At 59.5% G+C, this 23252-nt stretch overlaps 1 protein-coding gene across 1 annotated transcript in view; it reads right to left on the bottom strand.

The window, feature by feature from the left end:
• SULT4A1 (sulfotransferase family 4A member 1) overlaps positions 1–22993 on the bottom strand; it is a 28413-nt gene extending 5420 nt beyond the window's left edge. Inside the window, exons 1-5 of the mRNA XM_043882345.1 lie at positions 22720–22993; positions 8247–8377; positions 6997–7077; positions 5170–5296; positions 1436–1530 (exon numbers count right to left, since the gene is read on the bottom strand). Coding sequence (XP_043738280.1) covers positions 1436–1530; positions 5170–5296; positions 6997–7077; positions 8247–8377; positions 22720–22888 — 603 coding nt within the window. The 5' untranslated portion in view covers positions 22889–22993. The remainder of the gene's footprint in view (positions 1–1435; positions 1531–5169; positions 5297–6996; positions 7078–8246; positions 8378–22719) is intronic.
• Between the last annotated feature and the right edge of the window lie 259 nt (positions 22994–23252).

Below are 23252 nucleotides of genomic sequence, written 5' to 3'. Positions count from 1 at the left end.
CACTCTGCTCACAGTCACCCAGAACTGCAACAGCCCAAATGCCCGAAGCCCTGAGCGGATGGACAAATGTGCGATGGTGGACACACTGCCCAGAACATGCTCCAGGGAGCAAGGGAGCTCACCAACGGGAGCAGAGGCCAGACACCAGCACACACCCGCTGGGTGGTCAGCAGCCTGCAAACCACGCCCGCGCCCCCCCCCCCCAAGACAGACAGACAGACAGACAGCCTGGACGAGAAACGCAGACTCCGCCGCCTCGGCCTTTGCCCTGAGCTGGTCCCCTCACTTCTGACAGGGTGCTGGGTGGTGCTCCACCACCGTCGAAGCAGAAAAATAAACAGGCCTTTCAGAAGCACTGCAGGCCACCCCTAACTCGGGAGCTGCGCACAGCCCGGGCCAGGGCAGGGACCTGGGGGCCTGCACAGGCTGGAGGCGAAGCCCTGTCAGGGGCTCTGGGCCCACCTGGAACCCCGGGGTCCCAGCCGCACCCAACACCCAGGCTCCGCCCTCCCTGAGGGCTCTGCTGTGGGACCGAGGGTGTGGACTCTGGAGCCTTCACCTCACTCCTGCCCCTTAGCACTCACCTGGAGGCACCCACCCCTCAGGACACGCCCCCGAGGCACCCACCCCTCAGGACACGCCCCCGAGGCACCCATCCCTAAGGACACGCCCCCGAAGCACTCACCCCCTCAGGACACTCCCCCGAGGCACTCATCCCCTCAGGACATGCCCCCGAGGCACTCACCCCCTCAGGACACGCCCCCGAGGCACCCACCCCTCAGGACACGCCCCCGAGGCACCCACCCCCTCAGGACACGCCCCCGAGGCACTCACCCCTAAGGACATGCCCCCGAAGCACTCACCCCCTCAGGACACGCCCCCGAAGCACTCACCCCCTCAGGACACTCCCCCGAGGCACTCATCCACTCAGGACACGCCCCCGAGGCACCCACCCCTCAGGACACGCCCCCGAGGCACTCACCCCCTCAGGACATGCCCCCGAAGCACTCACCCCCTCCGGACACGCCCCCGAGGCACTCACCCCCTCGGGACACGCCCCCGAGGCACTCACCCCCCTCAGGACACGCCCCCGAGGCACTCACCCCCCCTCAGGACACGCCCCCGAGGCACTCACCCCCTCCGGACACGCCCCCAGGCACTCACCCCCTCGGGACACGCCCCCGAGGCACTCACCCCCTCGGGACACGCCCCCGAGGCACTCACCCCCTCGGGACACGCCCCTGAGGCACTCACCCCCCTCAGGACACAACCCCAACCCTCAGGACACACCCCCGAGGCACCTACCCCTCAGGACACGCCCCCGCGGCGCCCACGCCTCAGGACACACCCCCGAGGCACTCACCCCTCAGGACACGCCCCCGAGGCGCTCACCCCTCAGGACACGCCCCCGATGCACCCACCCCCAGGCACTCACCCGGTGCATGTCTTCGTACTTGAGGAAAAGCACGTTCGAATCCATGTGGTGCTCCCAGAACTCCTGCACGTGCTCAAACCAGGAGCCATAGCCCACTGTGGACACAAGGGGACAGGAGAGGTCGCAGGGAGGGACGGGGCGGTGGATGGCGGCTCGCTCCTCTGCCCAGCAGCTGTGACGCAGCTCCGGCTCCTCGGACAGCCGCACGTCCCCTGGCCGCCTGCGCCACCGCTCCCGCCCGCCGGCCTCCGCCCCACCTCCCAGACGCCCAAGGCGGGGCCCCACCCGGTGGGGCCTCAGGAAGCAGGACCCTGAGCAGGAAGGCCTCCGTTCCCCGGATGCACAGGCGCAGACTCCAGGAGCTTCTCTGACATGCGGTGACCACAAGAGAGGGCCGACCAGAGGGGCTGGGGCCCAGGGCCAGTCAGCCTGCAGTGGGGGAGGATGGAGCTCGGGGCGGGGGGAGGGGGGCGTGGCTCCAGACAGAGCTGACACGGGGCATCGGGGCATCGCAGACACAGGGAGACCAGCTGCCGTGGCGGGAAGAGGGGCAGCAGGCCGTCCTGACACGCGAGCTCACACCCACACCTCAGCTGGCGCGCCCCACGACCCTCCGGGCTGTGGCCTGGGGCTGGGGTTCCACGGCCACAGGGGACCCATGTACCAGTGTGGCCAGGCCGCTTCACAGCGTTCTTCATAGAAACTACGGATTCTCACCGCCGGTTCACACTGAGACCCCTCACTGTGAGGGCATCTTCCAAGGGGGCTTCCAAGGGATCAGAGGGAGGTCTTGGTCAGAGAACATGGGCCCCCTGAGCCAGTGGGGCCTCGGGGAGCAGGTCTGGCTGGATAATAGGAGCCAGCCAGGAGGGATGGCCACACTGCCGGGGCCCTCACTCAGCTGAGCGCCCATCCGCCTCCCGAACCCCAGGACACGAAGGCCCAAGGCCAGAGGAGCTCCCGGCCTGATGGCAAACAGCAAGGACACTGGTGATGGCCACATGGGAGTGACCAGCACTGGGAGGGAGCCCCAAGGCCTGGGGCGGGTGCCTCCCACGCCGGGCAAGCTTGGAGCAATCCGTGAGGACTGGGCGGGCAGTGCACAGAGGCGGGGGCTGCAAAGGGGCCTCAGAGAAGTGGGGGGGGCGCGGGTAGAGGGGATCAGAGGCAGACGGCACCATCAGATGGTGGCCAGGCAGGAGGGCAGAGGACGAGGACTTGGATCAGAGGCAGCCGGCCTCTCACACCCTCACTGGCCGTGAGACGGAGCAGGCCCTGAACCTGTCTGCGCCTCCTCCTCCATGAACGGGTTGACAACAGAACCTGCACCCCTCCACCTCCCTACCACTGGGTTGTGGCCCCGAGAGAAGCAGGTACAGGTCTTGGGCACCAGCGGGGGCATTGCTGTGCATCCTCTCTGGTGGGGGGCACTGGGGGGTCCCACGTGCACCTGCTGAAACCCACCAAGTGGCAGAGCCATGTGTACACACATGACCAAGGCTGGGCAACGGGGACCCCCGACACCAGCCAGCCCGAGCCATCGGCAGTCTGCCATCCTGGCGGCAGGGCGCAGTGCAGCAGCAGCCTAGGCCCGCAGGCCGAGGGGCGTCCTGGGAGTGGAGGTATTGGTTAGGGGGGCGGTGAGCAGAGTAGAAGGCCCTCTTCAGGCCATTTATGGATAAGGAAGGGGGCGCTCTGGAAGGGGAGGTGGGGTGAGTGGGCAGAAATGAATCAACACAGCACAGGCTGCAACCAAAGGCCTTGCTGGGCCCACTGCTGGGTGAACCCTGGCCCCTGCGGGTTTCTGACTCCAGATCTCGCACCCTCCCACCGGCCCAGCACATCCCTGCTCCTCCCACACCTGGAGGAGACCCACACACAGAGGGCCAGGCCAGCCTTCCCGATCTTCAGCATGGGGGGTGAGTCCAGAGAAGGAAGGGACCTGACCAACTCACTGGCAGGCTGGTGACCCTGGGGGCCCTGAGCAGACCCTCCCAAGTCCAGGCCCACAGCTGGCACGCAGATTGGCACCCTGGGACTGAGTGGTCCAGTGGGCATGGACTTGGAGACCAGAACACCCGCACTCTCCCAGAGAACATTTGCAGACAGATAACCAGGGCCTGAGGATAGGGCGGTGGGGGGTGGGGGAGACTTGGGGACAGGGAGGCCGAGAGGACAGGGGACACAGGTACTCCTCCACCCTGCTCCTGTCCCCTGGCACTTGGGCCCAGGCCCCCCCCCACCCCCGCCCTGCAGTGTGTGTGTCACGACCCCTGACACAGGCCTCGGGGCACTGCGCCCCGGCTGGCAGCGGGCAGTGAGTTTCACTGCCTCTTCTGCACGGCACTCAAGCTCTTCAGCACCTTGGACAGAGAAGGCAATAAGGCAGGGAATAAGCGGGACCAGGTGCTCGGGTGCAGGGGCTTTGGGGGAACACAGCAAGCGTGCGCAGGCTTGAACATCAGTGCTGGGCAGCGCCGTGACCTTCAGGAGATGGAGGAGCCTGCAGTGGACGACTTATAACTGCTCCAGCCTGAGCAGGGAGCTCTAAGGCCTGCACCGCGGGGCAGTGTGAACACGGTGGACACCCACTGTTTCCAATGGTGGTGCTCCCGTGCCGGCGGCTGCTTTAAAGGCAGGAATGCAAACCAGGACTTAAGACACAGCTTTGGGAACCAAATGCCTGACAGACCAGGAGGGGCCTGAGCCAGCTGATGGGCTGGGGGGACGGGAGGCTGAACAGAGGCCTTCAGCAGGTTCCCAGGGCCTTAAGGCACAACTGCTGGGGCCACCTACACTTGTCCCTTCCCATCCGGGGTCCCTCCTCCCCAGGCCGGGCTGAAGCAGAGACGCAAGGGCAGGGACAAGAGGGCCTCAGGCACTGTGGGGAGCTCACTCAGGAGGTCTGGTCTTTACCCAGGCTCCAGTTCAGCCGCCCCAGGTCCCATGTAAATTTGGGGCGCTGAGCTCTTGGACTGCCTCTATGCGCTTTATCATGCTCCTGCCACATTATCTCACTGCAGAACCCCTGCCCTGCCTGGGCTGGACAAATGGACAAGCAGGCTGAGGGTTCCCCAAGGGGAATAAGACAGGAAGTGTATTTGCAGGAGTCTCCGGACAGACTTAGTTACTCTCCTGGGCACAAAGGCTGAGGCAGCAGGGTGTGCAGAGAAGCCAGGGTTGGCAGGTGGGGGAACAGAACCAACTCCATGGCCAAGGGGACAGCTCCCGCCCTGGTCCACTCCTCCCTAGGGCGGGCAGACACGGATGGAGGGGCCCTGGCATGCTCCGCCCGGGCCCAGGCCTCTCCCCAGGAACATGCTTCCTGCCCAGAGCACTGTCCCGCCCCTCCCTCGGAGTGAACCCCACCTGCCACACCGGCCTGGGGCTGGTGGCCACGCCTGACCCTCAAGTCCAGCTGAAGGCTAGGGGCCCTCACACGAAGTCCCGGCCTCGGGTACCAGTAACAGAGGAATCTAGGCCACTATTCCCACAGCTTGGAATCCAGGCAAGGATACAGATGCTTTAACCAGGGGACTTCTCAGAACCCCAAGGGTGTGGGGAGAGAGATGGGCTTTGGCGTCAGAGGCCCGGTCGGCCTGGCACAAGCTTCCTGAGCTCCCTCAGCCCGAGCTCCATGGCCCACCAGCAGGGAAGCAGGCCGGCCCCATGGTTATCACAGTACTAGGGTGATGGGAAGCACCCCCGCAGGAGCATCACACACAGACACTCACACTTGTCATTCATGAACCTCCGGCAGAACTCCTGGAACGTGCCTCGGTAGCTCATGGTCCGCAGAGAGCGGTGGAACTGGTAATAGGACACCACCAGATCCTTGGGGTTCCGGGCCATATATATGACCTGCAGTGGTGGGACGGGGGGTGGCAGTTAGGGGGAGGAAGGATGGACAGGGGGACAGACAGACAAGGTTAGTCTGCGATCCTCCATTCCAGGCAGGCCACCCAGAGCAGGTTCCACTGACCTACAAACTACTCTTCTACCCCATTACCCAGTGAGGTCAGCCCTTCACACACCAGGACCAAACACCTTCTCACTGTTGATCTGTTTCAGCAGAGATGTACTCCTGTCCACAGGACAGCATCAGCTAGGACAATTACTTGCCTGTTTGATCACATTTCTCTCCTCTAGCACTAGTTTTTTTTTTAATTAAACTATAGTTGACACTTTAGAGAAGACTCTTGAGAGTCCCTTGAACTGCAAGGAGATCAAACCAGTCAATCATTAAGGAAATCAGTTCTGAATATTCATTGGAAGGACTGATGCTGAAGCTCCAATACCTTGGCCACCTGATGCGAAGAACTGACTCATGGGAAAAGACCCTGATGCTGGGAAAGACTGAAGGCAGGAGGAGAAGGGGACGACAGGGGATGAGATGGTTGGATGGCATCATCACCGACTCAATGGACGTGAGTTTGAGCAGGCTCTGGGAGTTGGTGATGGACAGGGAGGCCTGGCGTGCTGCAGTCATGGGGTCATAAAGAGTCGGACACAACCGAGTGACTGAACTGAGAGTTGATATACACTATTATACATGTCACATGTATAAAATACAGTGACTCAAAATTCGTAGAGTATACTCCTTTCACATAAAGTATTTGCTATGTTCCTCATGTTGTACAATATACTCTTGTAGCTCATTTTATACACGGTGTTGCTGTTGCTCACTTGCTCAGCGGTGTCCGACTCTGCGACACCACGGACGGCAGCAGGCCAGGCCTCCCTGTCCATCACCATCTCCTGGAGTCTGCCCAAGTTCGTGTCCATTTTATGCAATAGTCTGTATCTCTTAATCCCCATTCCTATTTTGCCCTGCCCTCTTCCCTCTCCCCACTGGTAACCACTGGTTTTCTTTTTATCTGTGAGTCTGGTTGTTTTTATTACATTCACTGGTTTGTTGCAGTTTTTCAGATTCCACTGAAAAAATATAAAGTGATACCAAACAGTATTTGTCCTTCTCTGTCTGACTTAGCATAACGTCTCCCAAGTCCAGCCCCACTGTTGCAAATGGCAGAATCCCCTTCTCTTTTTACGGCTGAATGGTTTTCCACTGTATGTATCTACCAAACCCTCCATATCCATTCATCTGATGACGGGCACTGAGGGTGCTTCCGCAGCTTGGCTATTGGACACTGGGCTGCTATGAATGCTGCAGTGTCTCTAGGACTACTTTAAAATCAGCAGAAGACAGAAAAATTATGGTCCTGACCCTCCTGGTGATGAGAACTACAGACCTCAAACATCTCATGCAGTTGAGAGAACAGAAAAAAGCAGAGGCAATGAAAGCAGTCTTGAGTCCTTAGGTCTTAAACAGGCAGAGGCTGAGCCCTGGCTGGTCAAGTTCAACTGTGAGGAAGAACCCAGATAAGCAACATGGATATAAAACACTAATGACAAGGCTCAAGGACATCTCTCCGGGGGTCCCACCCCACCAAGGTTCTCTGGGAACTCATGCCTGTGACAGACCACCATTTGGACTGGCACACAGGCCCCTGGTTCCAGGAGTGGGGAGCCGCTGGGAGCAGCGGGGAGCCAGGGGTTACCTTGGAATCGCCGTTGTGGAGGTCGGAGGGCAGGAAGCGGTAGGGGAGGTGGCTTTTGATGAGGCGGGGAGATGTCAGTTCCTGCGGCAGGCAGAGAGGGGAGGCGGTCAGAGGAGGACACCCAGACTTCCTGACTGGCCCGCGCCGGTGGGGCCTCGGATGAGTCAGGACCAGCACCCCCACCCAGAACCTTCTCCCTGAGATACGACCCCCAGCCCTGCCCAGGCTGGACCCTGGGGGACAGACACGAGTCAGACATGGGCACCCACAGCCTGAGTCTAAGTGTACCAGCAGGGGTCGGCTCAGGGGACTGCTCAGAGAGCGGGCTGCAGCCAAGAGCGGCCGCAGGACGGTCCATGACGGGCCACGGAGGAAACAGAAGCACAGGGCGGGGGGCCGCTGGGCTCTGCAGTGGTCTCAGTGCAGGGCTCCCCGCTGCTCCTGGCCGCGCCCGGCCCCTCCATCGGCAGTGCTCCACCCCAGGCCCTGACTCGGGGGTTCGCGCCAATAGGCCCCAGCCCGTCCACGTCACTCCTGTCTGGTGGAGCCGCCCTTCGACCCCTGGGACCCTCGGTTGTCCTCTCCTGTGGGCTCTAACTGCTGCGAGGGCTCTGACGTCACACGGTCAGCTCAGTTCTGGGCGGGACCCCAAGGCCAGGAGCAGGGCAGCAGCGGCACCCACCCAGCTCCACCGGGAGGGTCGGCAGGCGGCAACATGAACGCTGACCTGGGGAAGGGTGCTCTCAGAGCTTCAGAATGCCCATCTCACGGGAGAATGGAGCGGGGCTGGGGGGGGCACACGGGAAGTGAGGCCTGAACTGAGAGGTGGCGGAGGGGAGGGTACAGGGCAAAAAGCCCAGATAACATCTGAGGGGTAGACCGGACGGGACTCGGGGATGTTTGTTTCACTCTTGGTACCAAGTATTTATGATGCAGACACATCCTACCCAGTCCCCGCCAGGCAGGATGAACCACAGCAGGAGGCCCCTCCCACCCCCCTCCCCCTCCCCCCGCCCCCCCTTACTGCCAGCAGCTGCCTCTTTTCCTCCTTGAAGTCACCCCCATCACCCACTGGTTCAGGTCCAGGGTCACCTGGCAGGTCAGGCCAGCAGTCTCTCCCCGCCGGCCACCGGGGTCCCAGGAGCTCGCTGCTCTCCTTCCAACCACAGGGGCCTCAGGAACCCCTCGGAAGCAACCACAGGAAGGCCCCACGGGGGTCACATGGGCTGTGACGCCTGCCCCGAGCCCACCTTGATGATGTCCAGGCCTGGCTGAGGGTACTCCAGGACCGGGAGCTGCTCATCGATGTTCATCAAGCCGATCTCGTCAGGGTCAGCCCCCTGGCTCACCAAGTAGACCACTTCCTGCAGCAAGCTGGTGCCTGGAGGGAGAGAAGCTGGTGAGGGGGTGCTTAGAAGGAAGCCCGAGGGCCAGCCCTGCTCTCGGGGGAGCACCGACCACCCCAGAAAAGGGCTGAAGGGCTGCAGGTTTTGCAGGGAGGTCTCGGCAGTGTCTTGAGTCAAGTGCGGGAACACTGGCCTCAGCACAAGACCCTGGCCTTAATGAGACCTCTCGGGGTGACTGGCTGAGCTGGCCTTTCTGGGCTCCTGTCTTCTCAGCACCAAGTGCAGACAGGAGATTTCGCAAGGCCACCATGACGGGTGAACAGGACGCACGGTGCCTGCCTCCCCCAGGGACTCGAGGACTGTGATGAGTGCGTGATTTCAGTCCTGGGCTTCCAGAAGCTGAATTTCCATTTACCCAGGAGTGATGAGGGTCCAGGGGAATGACTGGCCCATCAATTACTATTTACAGTGAAAACCACGTCTCCGGGTATCTACTAAAGTATAACACGTGTCTGACCTATAACTAGAGAGATGTACCAGGACAACTCCGAGAGACAAGGGCCAGAAGAGCCCCGCAGAGTTATTCAGAAGAGCAAAACGTGGAAGCAGTGACAGATTTCCTCTTCTTGGGCTCCAAAATCACCACGGATGGTGACTGCAGCCATGAAATCAGAAGACATTTGCTTCTCGGCAGGGAAACTACGACAAACCTAGACAGTGTGCTGAAAAAACAGAGATATTACTCTGCCGACAAAGATCCCTAGTCGAAGCGATGGTCTTCCCAGTGGTCACATACGATTATGAGAGATGGACTGTAAAGAAGGCAGAGCACTGAAGTATTGATGCCTTCGAACTATGGTGCTGGAGAAGACTCTTGAGAGTCCCTTGGACAGCAAGAAGATGAAACCAGTTAATCTTAAGGGAAATCAACCCTGGATACTCATTGGAAGGACTGATGCTGAAGTTGAAACTCCAGTATTTTGGCCACCTGATGTGAACAGCTGGCTCACTGGAAAAGTTCCGGATGCTGGGAAAGATTGAGGGCAGAAGAAGAGGGCATCAGAGGATGAAATGGCATCACCGACACGATGGACATGAACTTGGGCAACCTCTGGCAGATGGTGAGGGACAGAGAGGCTTGGCATGCTGCAGTCCATGGGGTTGCAAAGAGTCGGACACGGCTGAGCGACTGAAGAACCACCACCAGGACCACGCTGAGAGACACGGCCCAGGACAGCCCTGCAGGTTCCTCAGAAGAGCAGACCTTGGGGACGACGGACACGCCGGTGAGCAGCAGGGGGAGCGAACCGGCCCTGAGACTCGGACAATGGGAACCAGGCAGCAGGGGGAGCCGCAAAGGGCCGCAGTGCCCGGCAGGGCTGGGTCCAGACACGACGCTGAGCACAGCGAGTGAGATGCCAAGGGGAGTCTGCTCTGCGGCTGTGGTCGCCCACCAACCTGAGACGTGGGGACCATCACCCCCATTTAGAGGTGAGGTTCCTGAGGCCTAACGGTGCCCAAGGTGGCAGTGCCGGTGTATGGCTCCCATCTGCCTGCTCCTCCTGGCGAGGCCCATCCATCCAGCAGCTCAGGGCAGCTACACTTGGGTGGGGGTGGGGGCAAGGGAGGGAGAGGTGGGAACCTTAGAAATCAGACCGTGGGCAGTTTTCTACTAACATAGGCCTCCCCCAGGGAGGTCTTCAGGCTTCCCTGGTGGTTTAATGGTAAAGAATCTGACTACAGTGCAGGAGACGTGAGTTTGATCGCTGGGTTGGGAATATTCCCTGGAGGAAGAAATGGCAACCCACTCCAGTATTCGTGCCTGGGAAATCTCATGGACAGAGGAGTCTGGCGGGCTACAGTCCGAGACTGAGTGACTACACTACCACCACCAAGGAGTTCTTCAGGATCTACGTTTAGTGCTGCCAACCCCCACCCCTGTAGCCCCCACAGGCAATGACCCAGACAGCCATTCCTGCACATTAGTACATCTAACATCAATATCGACACAGCAATTTCACAAGCTCCATCCGTGCCTCCATTAAGGATCTGCGCCAAAAAGCCAGCCTCATTAGAGCCTGCAGGAAGGTCTCTGTGGCCTGGCCCTCGCAGCCCCCTCTCCAGGGGAGCCCTGTAAGTCCACTTCCTGGTGGAGCACCACTTGGCCCTCCGGCCTCCAGCACAGGAGGGTGCACCATGCCCCTGCCGGGCACCAGGGAGGACGGAGAGTGGGGGACCTGGGACCAACTCGGGCAACGGGCCCTGGTGTCCCCAGGCCAGCCGGATGTGACCAAACCACCACAGAAAAGAAAGACCGGGGATGAGGACTCTACCAGGCAGTCACTACCCGGCTCCAGACAAAGCCCCTCAACCGAAGTCCAAACGCACGCCCTGCAGGCAGACTGCCCTGGCTCGGCAAGCTCTCCACCAGGCGCCGCCCCCTGCCCACTGGCGCCTCCAAGTCCCGCCGCCGAGGTGTCCCCCCGCCGCTTAGCAAGGGCCCTGCCCAGCCCATCCACCCACTCTCCTGACTACTGTGGCCTGGGCCCTGCCTGCCGTTCTCACATCCAGGGACGCAGTCCTGCTCAGCCTGCGGCCTCCTCTCCCCTGCTCCGGCCCTCTGCGCCGTGGCCAGCCTTCTCCACCACCCCCTGCACCCAGCACCCAGGGCCCAGGCCTGCCACGGGCTGCCCTTCTGCCTGGTCACCTTGGACTTGCACTTTGGGCCACCACTCAGAGGCCTCCCTGGACCCTCCCAAGTCTCCCCAGCCCCGGGGGCACTGGGCGCCCTGGGCTTCCTGTCCACCTGCACGCAGCGCTCCGGGCGCCGCTGGGGCGCTGACGGGGGGCAGCTCATGTGCGCGGGGGGCAAGGCTGGGGCGTGTTACTAGTTTCTGCAGGGGCTGTGACGAATTACCACCAACTCAGTGGCCCAGAACAACGCAGGTACTACTCATCATTCCGGGGGTCCAGGAGGCCAGCACAGGTCCCACGGCGCTAACATCAAGTGGTCGGCGAGGCTGCACCCTGTTCTGGGCTCCAGAAAGAAGCTGGTCCCCTGCCTCCTGCTGCCCCAGGTCACATTCCCTAACACCTGCGGGCACCACTCACCCGGATCACTCACATCGGAAACACACCCCAGCCCCTCACACCCCAACCCCCTCACACCCCAAGCCAGGCCACCTTCCCTCAAAGATGGGCTGACAGGTGACGCCTGGGGCAGGGCCCGACACGGCCAAGGCAGGGTTGACAAGCACCCCCATGGTGGATAAAGAAGCTCAGAGTTCAAGCTCCAGGCCAAGGTCACAGAGCTGAGGAGGGGAGAGTGACCCCTGGAGAGGTGGAGACCACATCCCTACATGGACGGCCTCCCCAGCACCCCTGGGGGAGCCGGGGGTGGGGGGCACAGCCAGCCACCGGGACAGGATGGACAAAAGCAGGTGGGGGTGAAGCCGGGCCTCAGCCCCCTCCCCACCACCCCTCTGCATCTGATCCTCCTGGGGAGAGGCGCCCAGGAGGCCAGCCTGCCGGCCAGCAAATTCAAGATGAGGTGGAGGAGAGCCAGGCTTTCAACCCAGGAACACTAGGGACTGGCCAGGCGGGGGCCTCACGGGAAGTAACACGAGCCACGCGCTTTCTGGCAGCTCGTTTTCAAGTCAACACATGCGATGGATGGCTCACAGGCGTGCTTCTGCTGACGGTAGGAAAACTGCTCCTGGGAGGCTCCAAAGCGGCAGTGATTCTGACACCTGGCCTCTGGGGCAGAGACCTGGCGGAGAATGCTGAGGTTTCAGGTGGAACTCCCTGGGGATGGCTGGGGTGGAGCCCGTCAAGATTCCCACCAGAACTCTTGGGGACAGGACAGAACAGCACATCACGGTCGGAACCAGTCGGACCTGGACCCCCAGCTGCCAGGATCCTGGGGCTGGGACACTTTGGAATTCTGTTCATTTCTAAACTTTACCAAAGATCACACGTGTATACCGGTTTAACAGTCAGGAAAGGATTTCCCTGGTGGTCCAGTGGTTAAGAATCCGCCTGCCGACGCAGGGGACACAGGTTCGATCTCTGGTCCGGGAAGATTCCACAAGCAGAGGAGCAACTAAGTCTATGAGCCACAAGGAAGAGGAGACCCCCACACTCGCCATACTCGAGAAAACCCGTATTCAAGAAAGCCCGCACACAGCAGGGGTGATCAGCACAGTCAAAAATAAATTAAAAAAAAAAAAGTCAAAAGCCTGAGGTAAAAAAATCTCACGCCCCTCCCCACCCGACTCCCGCGAACATAGCAGAGCCCTGCTGATTCTTCTCTTACCCTCCAGTTTCCGACGCGCTTACACCGTTATTTCACATCTGTCCCTTCTGATGGGTCCCTGACTGCTGACTGAGGCGCCTTCCCTCCTGCAGGCTTCTCTCCCCAACACGGTCTTGGCACAATTCTCGGTCTAATCCAAAGTACAGCGTGTAGTGATAACCCTTCCTTTCTCCTACGAGACTATTTCCTTTGCTTGCTTGCTCAGTATTTTATGTGCCTATTAATAATTCCTTGCCCGACTCTAGATAATAATTCCTTGCAAACCCTCCCCACACAGCCAAATGCAAGGGCTGTGCTCGAACCCCATGAATCTCTGAGGGTCATGCCCTGCCCCCTGGCACCCCATGAATGTCTCCCTGCATCTCCTTGGGGCTGGAGGGACCCAGTCTTCTAGCCATGTGCCCCTCGGTATACGCATGCACGGCGGCAGAGCCCACCCTCTGTGAGCTGGAGCCTGACGACAAGCGCCTGCTTCTACCACGCTCGGGACGGCTGGCTGAGCTGGGTGTGGGGTTCCAGGCTGGAGACCCTGAACCCACTGTTCCCATCCTCCAGCTGCCAGCGTTGTGCTAAGAACTCTGAGGTCCTGGTTCCCCATCCCTTGAACATGGCCCATTCTTGTCTCTGGAAGCTTTGCAATCTTCTCTGAAATTTCAGTTAAGTGCTTCAGCAGGGTCTCTCATTCATGATGCCTGGAGGCACATTCAGGCAGGAGGGGGCCTTTAACTAAAGCCCCAGAGTTCTGGAAACCCTGATTTCCAGTAACTTTCTCTCTCCCTTTCTTGCTGTTCCCTCTTTCTGGAACTCTTGAGACCTTCTACTTTTCTTATCTCTTTGCTCCTACTTGTCATCAATTTGTAACAATTTTTGTCCCACTTTCCCCCAGACATTTCCTCTGCTTCACCATCCAAACCTCACAGCTGAGTTTTCAAAATTTCAACTACAATGTTTTTAATTCCAAGAGTTCTTTCAGGATCCTTACTTGCTCATTCCCGTTGTGACTGCTTTCTTCACCAAGAGCGCACCTGCCTTCACTCTCTCAGTGGAACAGAGTCCAGAGTGCCAGGGGTGGTTCTTTTTTCTAGGTTTTCTTCTGCTCTGCATTGTGTTGGATTCCGCTGAGTGCCTTTTGCTGCTTTTTGTCTTCTTTTGGCAGGTCTGTCCTTCCTGTTGGAGATGCTAAGAACTGGAGACCTTGAGTCCACCCACAGGTGAGAACAAGCCCCAGGACGCCGCTGTCCACGGTGGACACGCTGCTGACCGCAGGGCCCCCCATCTGTGAGTGCAGCCCAGCCCGGCACCCTCACAACTATGACAGCAGATGCCCGCGGGGGAGCACTTCTAAGTCTTCACTTTGGGGCCAGTTTCTCCAGAGGAGACACCTCCACTCTCTGCCCTGGGGGACCACAGGCATCCCAGGAGCCGAGCAGGAGGGTGGGGCTAGGAACCTCCCTGTAGAGGGTGTGGTCTTCACCTGATCTCCATTTCCGACTCAGCACTGTATCCCAGCCTGTTGCTGTGTTTGACAGTCCCAACTCCACGGCCTCTCTGGACCCACGTGCCCCAAAGAAACCTGCCTGTCTTGGCAACAGCCTGCTGCCTTCAAACTCCTCCAAGGGGAGCAGTGTACGCCTCCTGCACCCTGCAGTGAACGGGTCCATGTACCTGCTGCCCTCCCCTCTTCTGGCATTAGGTTCTCTAGCTGCCAAGTCAGCTAACACTGAGACTCAGAAATCCACCGTCAGCGTGCTCCACCCCCCGGGGGCTCGGAGTGTTCTGCTTGCAATCATCACGTGGTGAGGTCTGAGGAGGATACCTGCACTCAGTCCTCCCGTGGGTGCTCTGCAAGCCCGGGACACAAAGGCGCCACAGCTGGGGTCAGGCCAGCTCCCCCAGGAGAACAGAAAACCTCCTGGAACCCTTCTCCTCTATGGCAAGAATGCGTTAAGCCACTGGAGGAGGGGCAGCAAAACCTGCTGCCCACCCCCACCCCGGGTGCCGGTGAAGACCCAACATGGCTGGAGACTGGGTGAAAGAAAAGAACCCTGGCCCTATGGGCAGGGCAGGAGCCCGTCCCTGGGATCTGAAGACCCCAAATGCAGAAAGAGGGATGTGAGTTTCCCACACAAAACCCACCATCAAGGCAGAGTTGGTAGCCACTAGGGGGCATCACTGAGAAAGTTCCATCAAGACCAAGAAACCCAAAGCCTACCTAAGGCTGCAGCTGGGCCAGGAAACGGAGGACCTCCCCCTCAAAACCCTCCTCTCTCAGCCAGTAACAGAGCATCAAGGACCAGCCGTCCACCCTTGAGGGAGGGGACAGGGTGTGGGGAGAAACCCCTCTTAAGATTCAGACCAAATGCTGAAGGTAGGGCCGGGAAAGACTGCAGGCAAAAGGAGATGGGGGCAGCAGAAGATGAGATGGTTAGAGAGCATCACTGACTCAATGGACATGAGTCTGAGTAAACTCCAGGAGCCAGTGGAGGAAGCCCAGTGTGCTACAGTCCGTAAGTCCAAACATAACTTAGCAACTGAATGACAACAGTAGGACAGGAACACTGAGGGAAGACGCTCTGAATACTCAGCAACCGCCCCCCCGTCACGCGAAGCATAATGTGACGCAACAGGCATTAACACCAGGGGTCACTCAAGTGACCAGAGTGATAACAGGATTCAAACACAGCCCAGTTCCTACCAGACGGACCCACGGCCTACACTGATGGCCTGCCAAGAAGGGACAGGCTGACTTCAAAGCACCGATACAAATGATTCCAGTCTCTAATGCTGGCACAGTGTCCAGCATTCAATCAAAAAGTAGTACACATCAAAAAAAAAAAAAGACCAAAAAAAAAATCCCAGTCAGGAGACAAAACAATCAACAGAATCAGACTCAAGAGAATAAAGTATTCTGTCTTAAATGCTGAAGGATTTCATGGAGAAGATGGACAACAAGCATAAACAGATGAATGTTTCAGCAGAGAGACAGAAACCACAACGGAAATGCTAGAGAAAAAATAAAAACACAGTAAGGGAAATACAGAATGCTTTCAGCGGGCTCCTCAGTGTACCTGACACTGTGGGAGGATCAGTCGACCTGAAGATTGACCAGCAGAAGTTACCCAAACTGAGACACAAAGAGAAAAATAGGGTCAAAAAACATAATGTCCCAGAGCTATAGGACAGTATCAAACTGTCTAACACATATGTAATTGGCATCTGAAAAGAAGAAGAGCGAACAGACGGCAGAAATAATTGCAGTGATGACGGAGAATTCTTCTAAAATAAGGAAAGGTATCAAACCACAGCGATGAGAAGCTCAGAGAACCCCAAGCAGAATAAGCATCCTCCTCCACTAAAAAATATATATGTATCTGGACACCTAATATCCAAGCGCTGAAAATCAAAGATAAAGAGGACATCTTGAAGGCCACCAAAAGGGAAAAAAAAGATCCATTCCAAAAGGAACAAAGAATCACAGCTGACTTTTCAACAGAAGCAATGCAAACCAGCAGACAACGGCATGGCACCTCTGAAGTCCTGAAAGACGGGAGGCGGGAGGCACAGGAGGACGCTCAGTCCCTCAGTGAACAGACGAGATAGGTTCTGAAGGCCGATGTCCACATCAGGTAACCGGAGGGAAGGAAAAGGAGAGGAAGGGAAGGAGGGCAGGGCAGGAGCACACCACACAGAGGGAGCCAGGCTGAGGGGAGGGAGAGCCAGGCGTGCTCACAGCGCTGGGAGGAAGGGGCAGGACAGCTGAGAGCCGACCACAGGGCGACGGCTACGGGGCGGGCTTCACCGCCGCCCGAAGGCCATGGCGGAGTCGGGGAAGAGAGCGAACCCTCGGGGGCGTGCTCTTGTGTTCCTAAGAGGTCACTTTCACTGCAGAGTAAAAGGTGAACCCAGGGCGTAGGACGCACAACAGTCCAGGTGAGAGAGGAAGGCTGCCAAGGCTGCAGCAGGCCGAGAGGGGTGGGCCGGTCTGAGCACTTTCTGGGTGGAGGAGCCACAGAAGCAAAGCAGCGAGGTGCACGTGAGGGCGGGGGGTGGCAGAGCAGTCCTCACTGCCTCGGAGGAAGGCCAGGTGAGGAGCCCCATGAGACCCTGGCGCTCAGAGCGAGCTCGGGGCCTCCTCCTAATTCCTCGGGCGTCAGCAGATGCTCCTCCCGGGGGCCCTGCTCCCGTCTTCCTCCAGAACCTTGTGGGTTCCTCTGGAGGCCTTCTCTCCAGGTCTCATGCGGTGACAAGAAGCATGCTCCCCCGGCCAACCCCGGCTCTTGGGACCAGCCACTTCCTTCCCCAAAGCCAAGCCCTCTCGAGCACGGGCGAACAGCTGGAGTCAGAGCAAAGGGCAGGAAGAGGGAGGAGGCGAGGGAGAGGGAGGGGAAGGACAGAGGAAGGCGACAAGTCATCTGGAGCCAAACCTCCGGGGACATCTTCAGGGAGGCGGGTAAGCAGGTGCTAGTTGGGGAGCACTCATCACCCTGCAGCTGGAAGGCAGGGACGCTGTCTTTGATCTTGGCACAAACGTGAGCTCAGGGTGGGTGGCGAGCTCCTCCCCAAAACTTCCTAGCCCGCTTCCAGATCTGGATTTGAGGTCAGTCTCCTCCCCAGGCTGGGGGAACATGATAACCATCCCTGGAAACCTGGGAGCGTCCAGCCCAGAACCAAGGCCCGGCCACCACTGGTTTCCATCCCCGCTGTCCCTCTGTCCAGCTCTCCTGGGGCTGGCTCCTCCCTACCGTCTGCAAGTCAAACCTGCACCCTTGGGCGCTGACACCGCCCTTGCCCCTCACAGGGCCTGTTTCTATCCAAGAGAGGCAACCACGAAGAACCCAAGGCTGTTCCGAGGCTCAAACACGATGGACGGGGAGGCCCCACCAACTCTCATGGCCAGGTCCCGCCACCTCCTCCATGCAGCCCCCCTACGACCCTCCTCCTCGGAGCACCCCTTCCTGACCCCTGAGAATAAGCACTCTGGCCTGCTGGGCAGCCGTCAGCATTAGGAGCCCGGCTTCCCAGTGTCCGCGTGAGCTCCTTGAGGCATGCGTTCACGACACTCCCTGCATCATCTCCCGGGCCTGGGGACACTCTCAGCCAAAGATCATCCAGCCTGGGGCCTATGGGCCTCCCCGCCCCACAGGGGTCTTAACGCTTAAGACTGATGTGAACCCATCAGGTCCAACCCTCTCATTTTTCAACAGCAAACTGACAGGGCTGGAGTTGGGCCAGGGTCTCCCCACCCCCCCGGCAGTGACTCACTGCCCCCCCATCAGTGACCAGAGAACGGGGGGAGGGGTACACTTCAAGATGGGTGGGAGCCAAAGGAAAGAAAAACCGGGAGCGGGGATGCTCAGGCCGAGCCAAGGAGCACATTGTAGAGACTACGCGGTCTCCACCGCCTCGGGGACAGACGTCTCCCGGACACCATCGGATTTAACACCCAACACCCTGGGCTTCCCTCATGGCTCAGTCGGTAAAGAATCCGCCTGCAATGAAGCAAACCCCGGTTCAATCCCTGGGTTGGGGAGGATCTCCTGGAGAAGGAAATGGCAACCCACTCCAGTATTCTTGCTTGGAGAATCCCACACACAGAGGAGGAGCCTGTCGGGCTGCAGTCCATGGGGTCGCAAGAGTCGGACATGACTTAGCGACTAAAGAGAGAGAGAGAGACCCTGGGGCCAGAGGCTGTAAGAAAGAAGGACCGTCAACACTGGACAATGAGGAGGGTCAGGGTCCCTGGACACTGAAGGTACCACGGGCTCCCACCGTGGGGTCACAGCGTGAACTGGCGCCGTCCTGCAGGACCTCCGTGGCGATGGAAACAGCTGAAGCCCTGCGGTCCAGCGCAGTGACGACTAGCCATGTGCAGCTCCTGAGCTCACGGAGCGTGGCCAGTGCTACTGAGGAACCGAATCGCTGTAATTTTATTTCAATTCACTAAACTTCGATACCCCCCTGGGTACTAGAGGCTCCCGCATTAAGACAGTACAGTCCTAACCTGTCACCTGAGCTCAAATGTCGAAAACGCAGAAAGGTTCTAGAAGCACTGGAGTACCGTGGAGAAAAGCAGGATACGATTGCTACGACCTCTCCCAACAGACGCCCCCCACACTGTGAGCCTCCGTTCCCCACCAGAGGGGGTGGGGTGGCCAAGGGCCCTGGGGCACCTGCAAGTTCACTACGATGCCCTAGACTTGGGCGCTGGAAACCCTACGGGTCCCGTGGGTCCACGCTGGAGCGGTCTGTCCCCCAGCAGACTGAGCGCCCACTGAGGACGGGCACCCCACGGGACTTTTCTCTGAATGCCCAGCCCCGAGGCAAGGTCTGGGCGCCATGGGTGCTCAGGGAGTGAAAGCTGGCATCGAGACACCTTGCCCGCTGCTTCTGGCGCATCTGGTCCAGGCAGGAGCCCTGGCTCCTCATCCCACTCATCCTCACAGCCGCCCAGCAAGGCACCGAGGGGGCCTCTCCCACCCTCGAGGGCAGCGCAGCTCAGACGGGTGGTCTCAGCTGCCCAGGGCCCGCCAGCAGATGGGCAGCACAGCCACGCTCACACACAGGCCTTTCGGCTCCAAAGCCAGGCTCCCAATCTCCAAGCCAGAGCCTCCTGCAGACCCACTCCTGGCGGGAGGAGGAAGCAGGGAGGAGGGGACAGGAAGGGAATGGAATCATGAAGTGGGCCGCCTGAAGTCCACGTGGCCCAGGACTCAGAACTCTGACAAAACCCCTAAAACCCCGAAGCGTCCTGAGACTTCCACCCCAGAGCACAGTGGAGAAGGTGGGATCCTCCCTCCTCCTTGGGGCCTGAGTCCAGCTCCCTCCTCCAGAGGGGCAGGGGCGAAACTGGCTGTGGACCAAAGGATGGACTAGACCTGACTGTCCCTCAGCTGCCGTGTGACTCTGAGCAAGTCCCTGCCTTCTCTGATCCTCTGGATTAATATGGCAGAGCGCCGGGCACACGGGACTCGCCAAGGGGCCACTTCACCACTCCGAGGGCCCACGGCAAACTACAAAACTACACTGGCATGCATTCAAAGTAACAGCCCCTCCAAGGATCCCAGAGCAGAAGCCGCCTCTGTGACCGCACAGTTCACCATGTGGGTGTCACAGCAGCGGAATCGCCTGAGGGCAACTGCCCAGGGTGGGGGGGAGGGCGAGGGGAGACCCAGATCCTGCCCCCCAGGCAGCTCCTCCTGCCACACCAGCTGCCACTAGAGACGACCTCCAGGGCGCACCGTCTCTGGTTGAGTGAAAACCAGATTTTGGGGACTGATTCTTCAGTCCCCTCCGTGCTCATTTTGAGTAACGAACTTTACAGGCAGTGGGGGCTGGGAGGACATGGGACTTCCAGAAGCACCAGTCTCAGCAAGTACAGGTCATCCTTCCTGAGAAACCGCCTCACTGTTCCTGTCACCATCCCAAGAAATGGGCAAGAAGGATGGACTGGGTGAAGGTTGAGAATCAGGAAGAACAGAAAAAAGGAACAGCAGACACAGGCCTACACAAAACCATGACGCTCTGCTTCTCCTTCACTCCCGGGCTCGCCGTCAACTCAAACAAGCCTCGTACCAGGCACTGGAGCTTGGGTGAGTCACGTCACCTCCCAGAGTTTCTGTGCCGGACTTCTGAAATGGAAGACCACCTCTGGTCAGAGCTCCGCGGACGGTTTACTGCGATGATGGACACAGGCCTTTGTGAGTGACAAAGCACGGAGCATGGCAGGGAGTCAGCTGTGCGTGCGCGCTCAGTCGCTCCGTCGTGTCCAACTCTTTGCGACCGTGTGGACTGTAGCCCACCAGGCTCTCTGTCCATGGGATTCTCCAGGGAAGAATACTGGAGTGGGTTGCCATTTCCTTCTCCGGCGGGCGAGGGGGCGGTGTTCCCTACCCAGGGATCGAATCCGAGTCTCCTGCATTGACAGGTGGATTCTTTGCCATTGAGCCACCAGGGAAGCCCTTAAAATGGGTTTGTGTTGTTCAGTTGTGTCCGATTCTTTGCAACCCCATGAACTGTAGCCCGGTGGGCTCCTCTGTCCATGGGATTCTCCAGGCAAGAATACTGGAGGGGGCTGCCATGCCTTTCTCCAAAGGATCTTCCTGACCCAGGATCGAGTCCACATCTCTTATGTCTCCTGCATTGGCAGACAGGTTTTTTCTACCACTAGCACCATCTCAGCCTGCTGGGTCCACAGGCAAAAAGAGCCGGCAAGGGGCAGATGGAGAAACAGTAAGGGCCTGGAAAGACCATAAGGGCTGTGGGAAAAATAATTTTAAGCTTTGAAAAGGAGGCTCTCTCGGGCTGTGTGCAAACGGACCCCACACCAGGATCTCTGGCCAAGCTGGGTTCTCTGTCTCCGAAGGGAAGAGCCAATGTTTGCTCTCCTTCTGAAAAGCTCTAGGACGTGTGTTTGTCTTTGAAAGATGCAAGTTACAAACAAGATGTGAGATTTGGTTATCTAGAAAACTTCCTTAAACTAACACCTCATTCCCATCAAGGTGCCCAGCCAGGTTCTGCAAAACCCCAGCAGGCCCCCAGTGCTGGGCCCCTCTAAAGCCTCCCCCATAAGCGTCAAGGCCATGCTTTTCAAGCAAGCTCTACGCCCAGGCCTCCCCCAGCCTGCCAGCAACCCAACTTTTTAGCCACCATCTCCTGCTCACGAAATGGAGGGGGGTAACAGAGAACCACAACTGCCCATCTGCCACTCCGAAATCCTTAAGAATGCCCACATTTTTCACAATTCAGAGGTAGGCAGACCCTGCCCTAAACTGACAGGAGGCCATTTTCAGCCTTCAGTGATCCCACATAACAGGAGGGAAGTGAAGTGCTATCCCGCCCACACCCAGCTGGGGGTCATATATATATATGAATGATATCCCTGGCTCTAAAATCTGACCAATTTTGAATCCCCACACTTCCTTTCCTTCTTCCCAAGGACAGCCCAGCAGTGCCTCCAGACTTCCCTCCACCCCTCCACTCACAAGCCCACTCCTCGGCCTTCCCGGGAGGACCAGGCCTACCCACTAGGCATCTGGGACCCTGCACAGCAAGGGCAGCAAAGCCTACGGGCTCTCCCAGCAACCTGCCGGCCTGCTCCTCTGACCACGCGACCTCAAGGCCGCCACCCTGGACATCAGGCCAAAGACGCACTGCACTGCCTGGATTCAGAGCAGCCAATCCCTCTCTCTCCAGGACAGCAGCAACAACGGAAACCCGCAGGAATGTTCAAACAGGAAAGTTGCCCCTTTCCCCTACAAACCTCAGAAGAGGCACTACATCAAAAATCTCTTACATCAGGTCCTGGGCACATGCACACCCGCCAGGCCTTAAATCTCAGCTCCGCCTGCTCATCCGCTGTGTGACCTTGGGCAAGCAACCTCCCCTCTCTGAGTCTCGGTGCCCACCATACAGTGGAAGTGGGAACGATCACCTGGACTTCACACAGCGGTCATGAAAGTGACATCCTAATGCTAGGAAATGTGACTGCCCTGGGTCCTGGAAACCAGGATATACCAGGGTAAATGAGGCGGCCCTGAATCAAGGGGGACACATCGGACACTGCACTCTGGGCACGGGCCAGTCCCATCCCCCAGCCAGTGCCCACGCAGGAAATGAGGGACGCACACAGCCCTGACGCCCCGTTTCACCCCCTCCCCAAGATCATCACCAGGACTTGGCGCTCATCAAAGGGCTGAACCGGACCCAAGAACAGAGAGGTTGAGTGACTGTCCAAGGTCACACAGCCAGCTGGACATCGGGAGGGGAGGCAGGGAAGGCTGGCGGGCCTGGGCCTATCGCCTGGCAGCTGCCGCCGCCAAACAAGGCTCCATCCCCACAGGACGCCACCTGGCCACGGACACCGGGGGCTCAACCTCCAAACACCTGGTTTCCCGCAAACCCCCGGCCGACCACCCCCACCCCGCCCTATCGGGCTCCAGGCATCGTGCCCCGGGCCCCGGCCCCCGTCCCCCCAGTCAGCCCCCCGCCTCCCCGGGCGCGGGCCGCAGCGTCCACGCCGGCGCGCCGCAGAGCCGGCCGGGGCGGGGTCCGCGCAGGGCTCACCGGACTTGGGGTAGGTGACGATCCATACGTCGCTGGGCCGCACCGGGAAGTTGGCGATCTCCTCCATCTTCCCGCGGCAGAAGGGCGGCAGCCGCACGCCGTGGAACTCGAAGTACTTGCTCTCGAACTCGCCCGGCGTGCTGGGGGTCTCCGCCTCGCTCTCCGCCATGCCGCTGCCCGGCCCCGCAGCCCCGCAGCCCCGCAGCCCCGCCGCCGCCGCTGCCGCCCCGCGCCCTAGCCCGCCTCCCCGCAGCCGCCGCGCGGCGCTCCTCCGCAGGCGTGACGTCACGGCGCTCCTCCGCAGGCGTGACGTCACGGCGCCGCCCGGCCCGTGCCCCGCCCCAGCCAGGGCGGGAGGGCGCGGGGAGGGGGTGGAAAAACGCTCCGTGTCGTGACGTCACGACGCCGGCGTGGCCGCGGGCATGACGTCATGGCCCGAGCCCCGCCCCGCCACCCCTTGCCCACCCTCCCTGAGGGCAGTCCAAGATCCCTCCCCCACCCTCCTCCTGGCCCACAATCCGCATCACCTTCAT

This window comes from Cervus elaphus, chromosome 22 (genome assembly GCF_910594005.1).
Source record: "Cervus elaphus chromosome 22, mCerEla1.1, whole genome shotgun sequence".
Classification (NCBI taxonomy): Eukaryota; Metazoa; Chordata; class Mammalia; order Artiodactyla; family Cervidae; genus Cervus; species Cervus elaphus.
The sequence above is the reverse complement of the archived record's forward strand: the minus strand, read 5'-3'. Positions and strand labels throughout refer to the sequence as shown.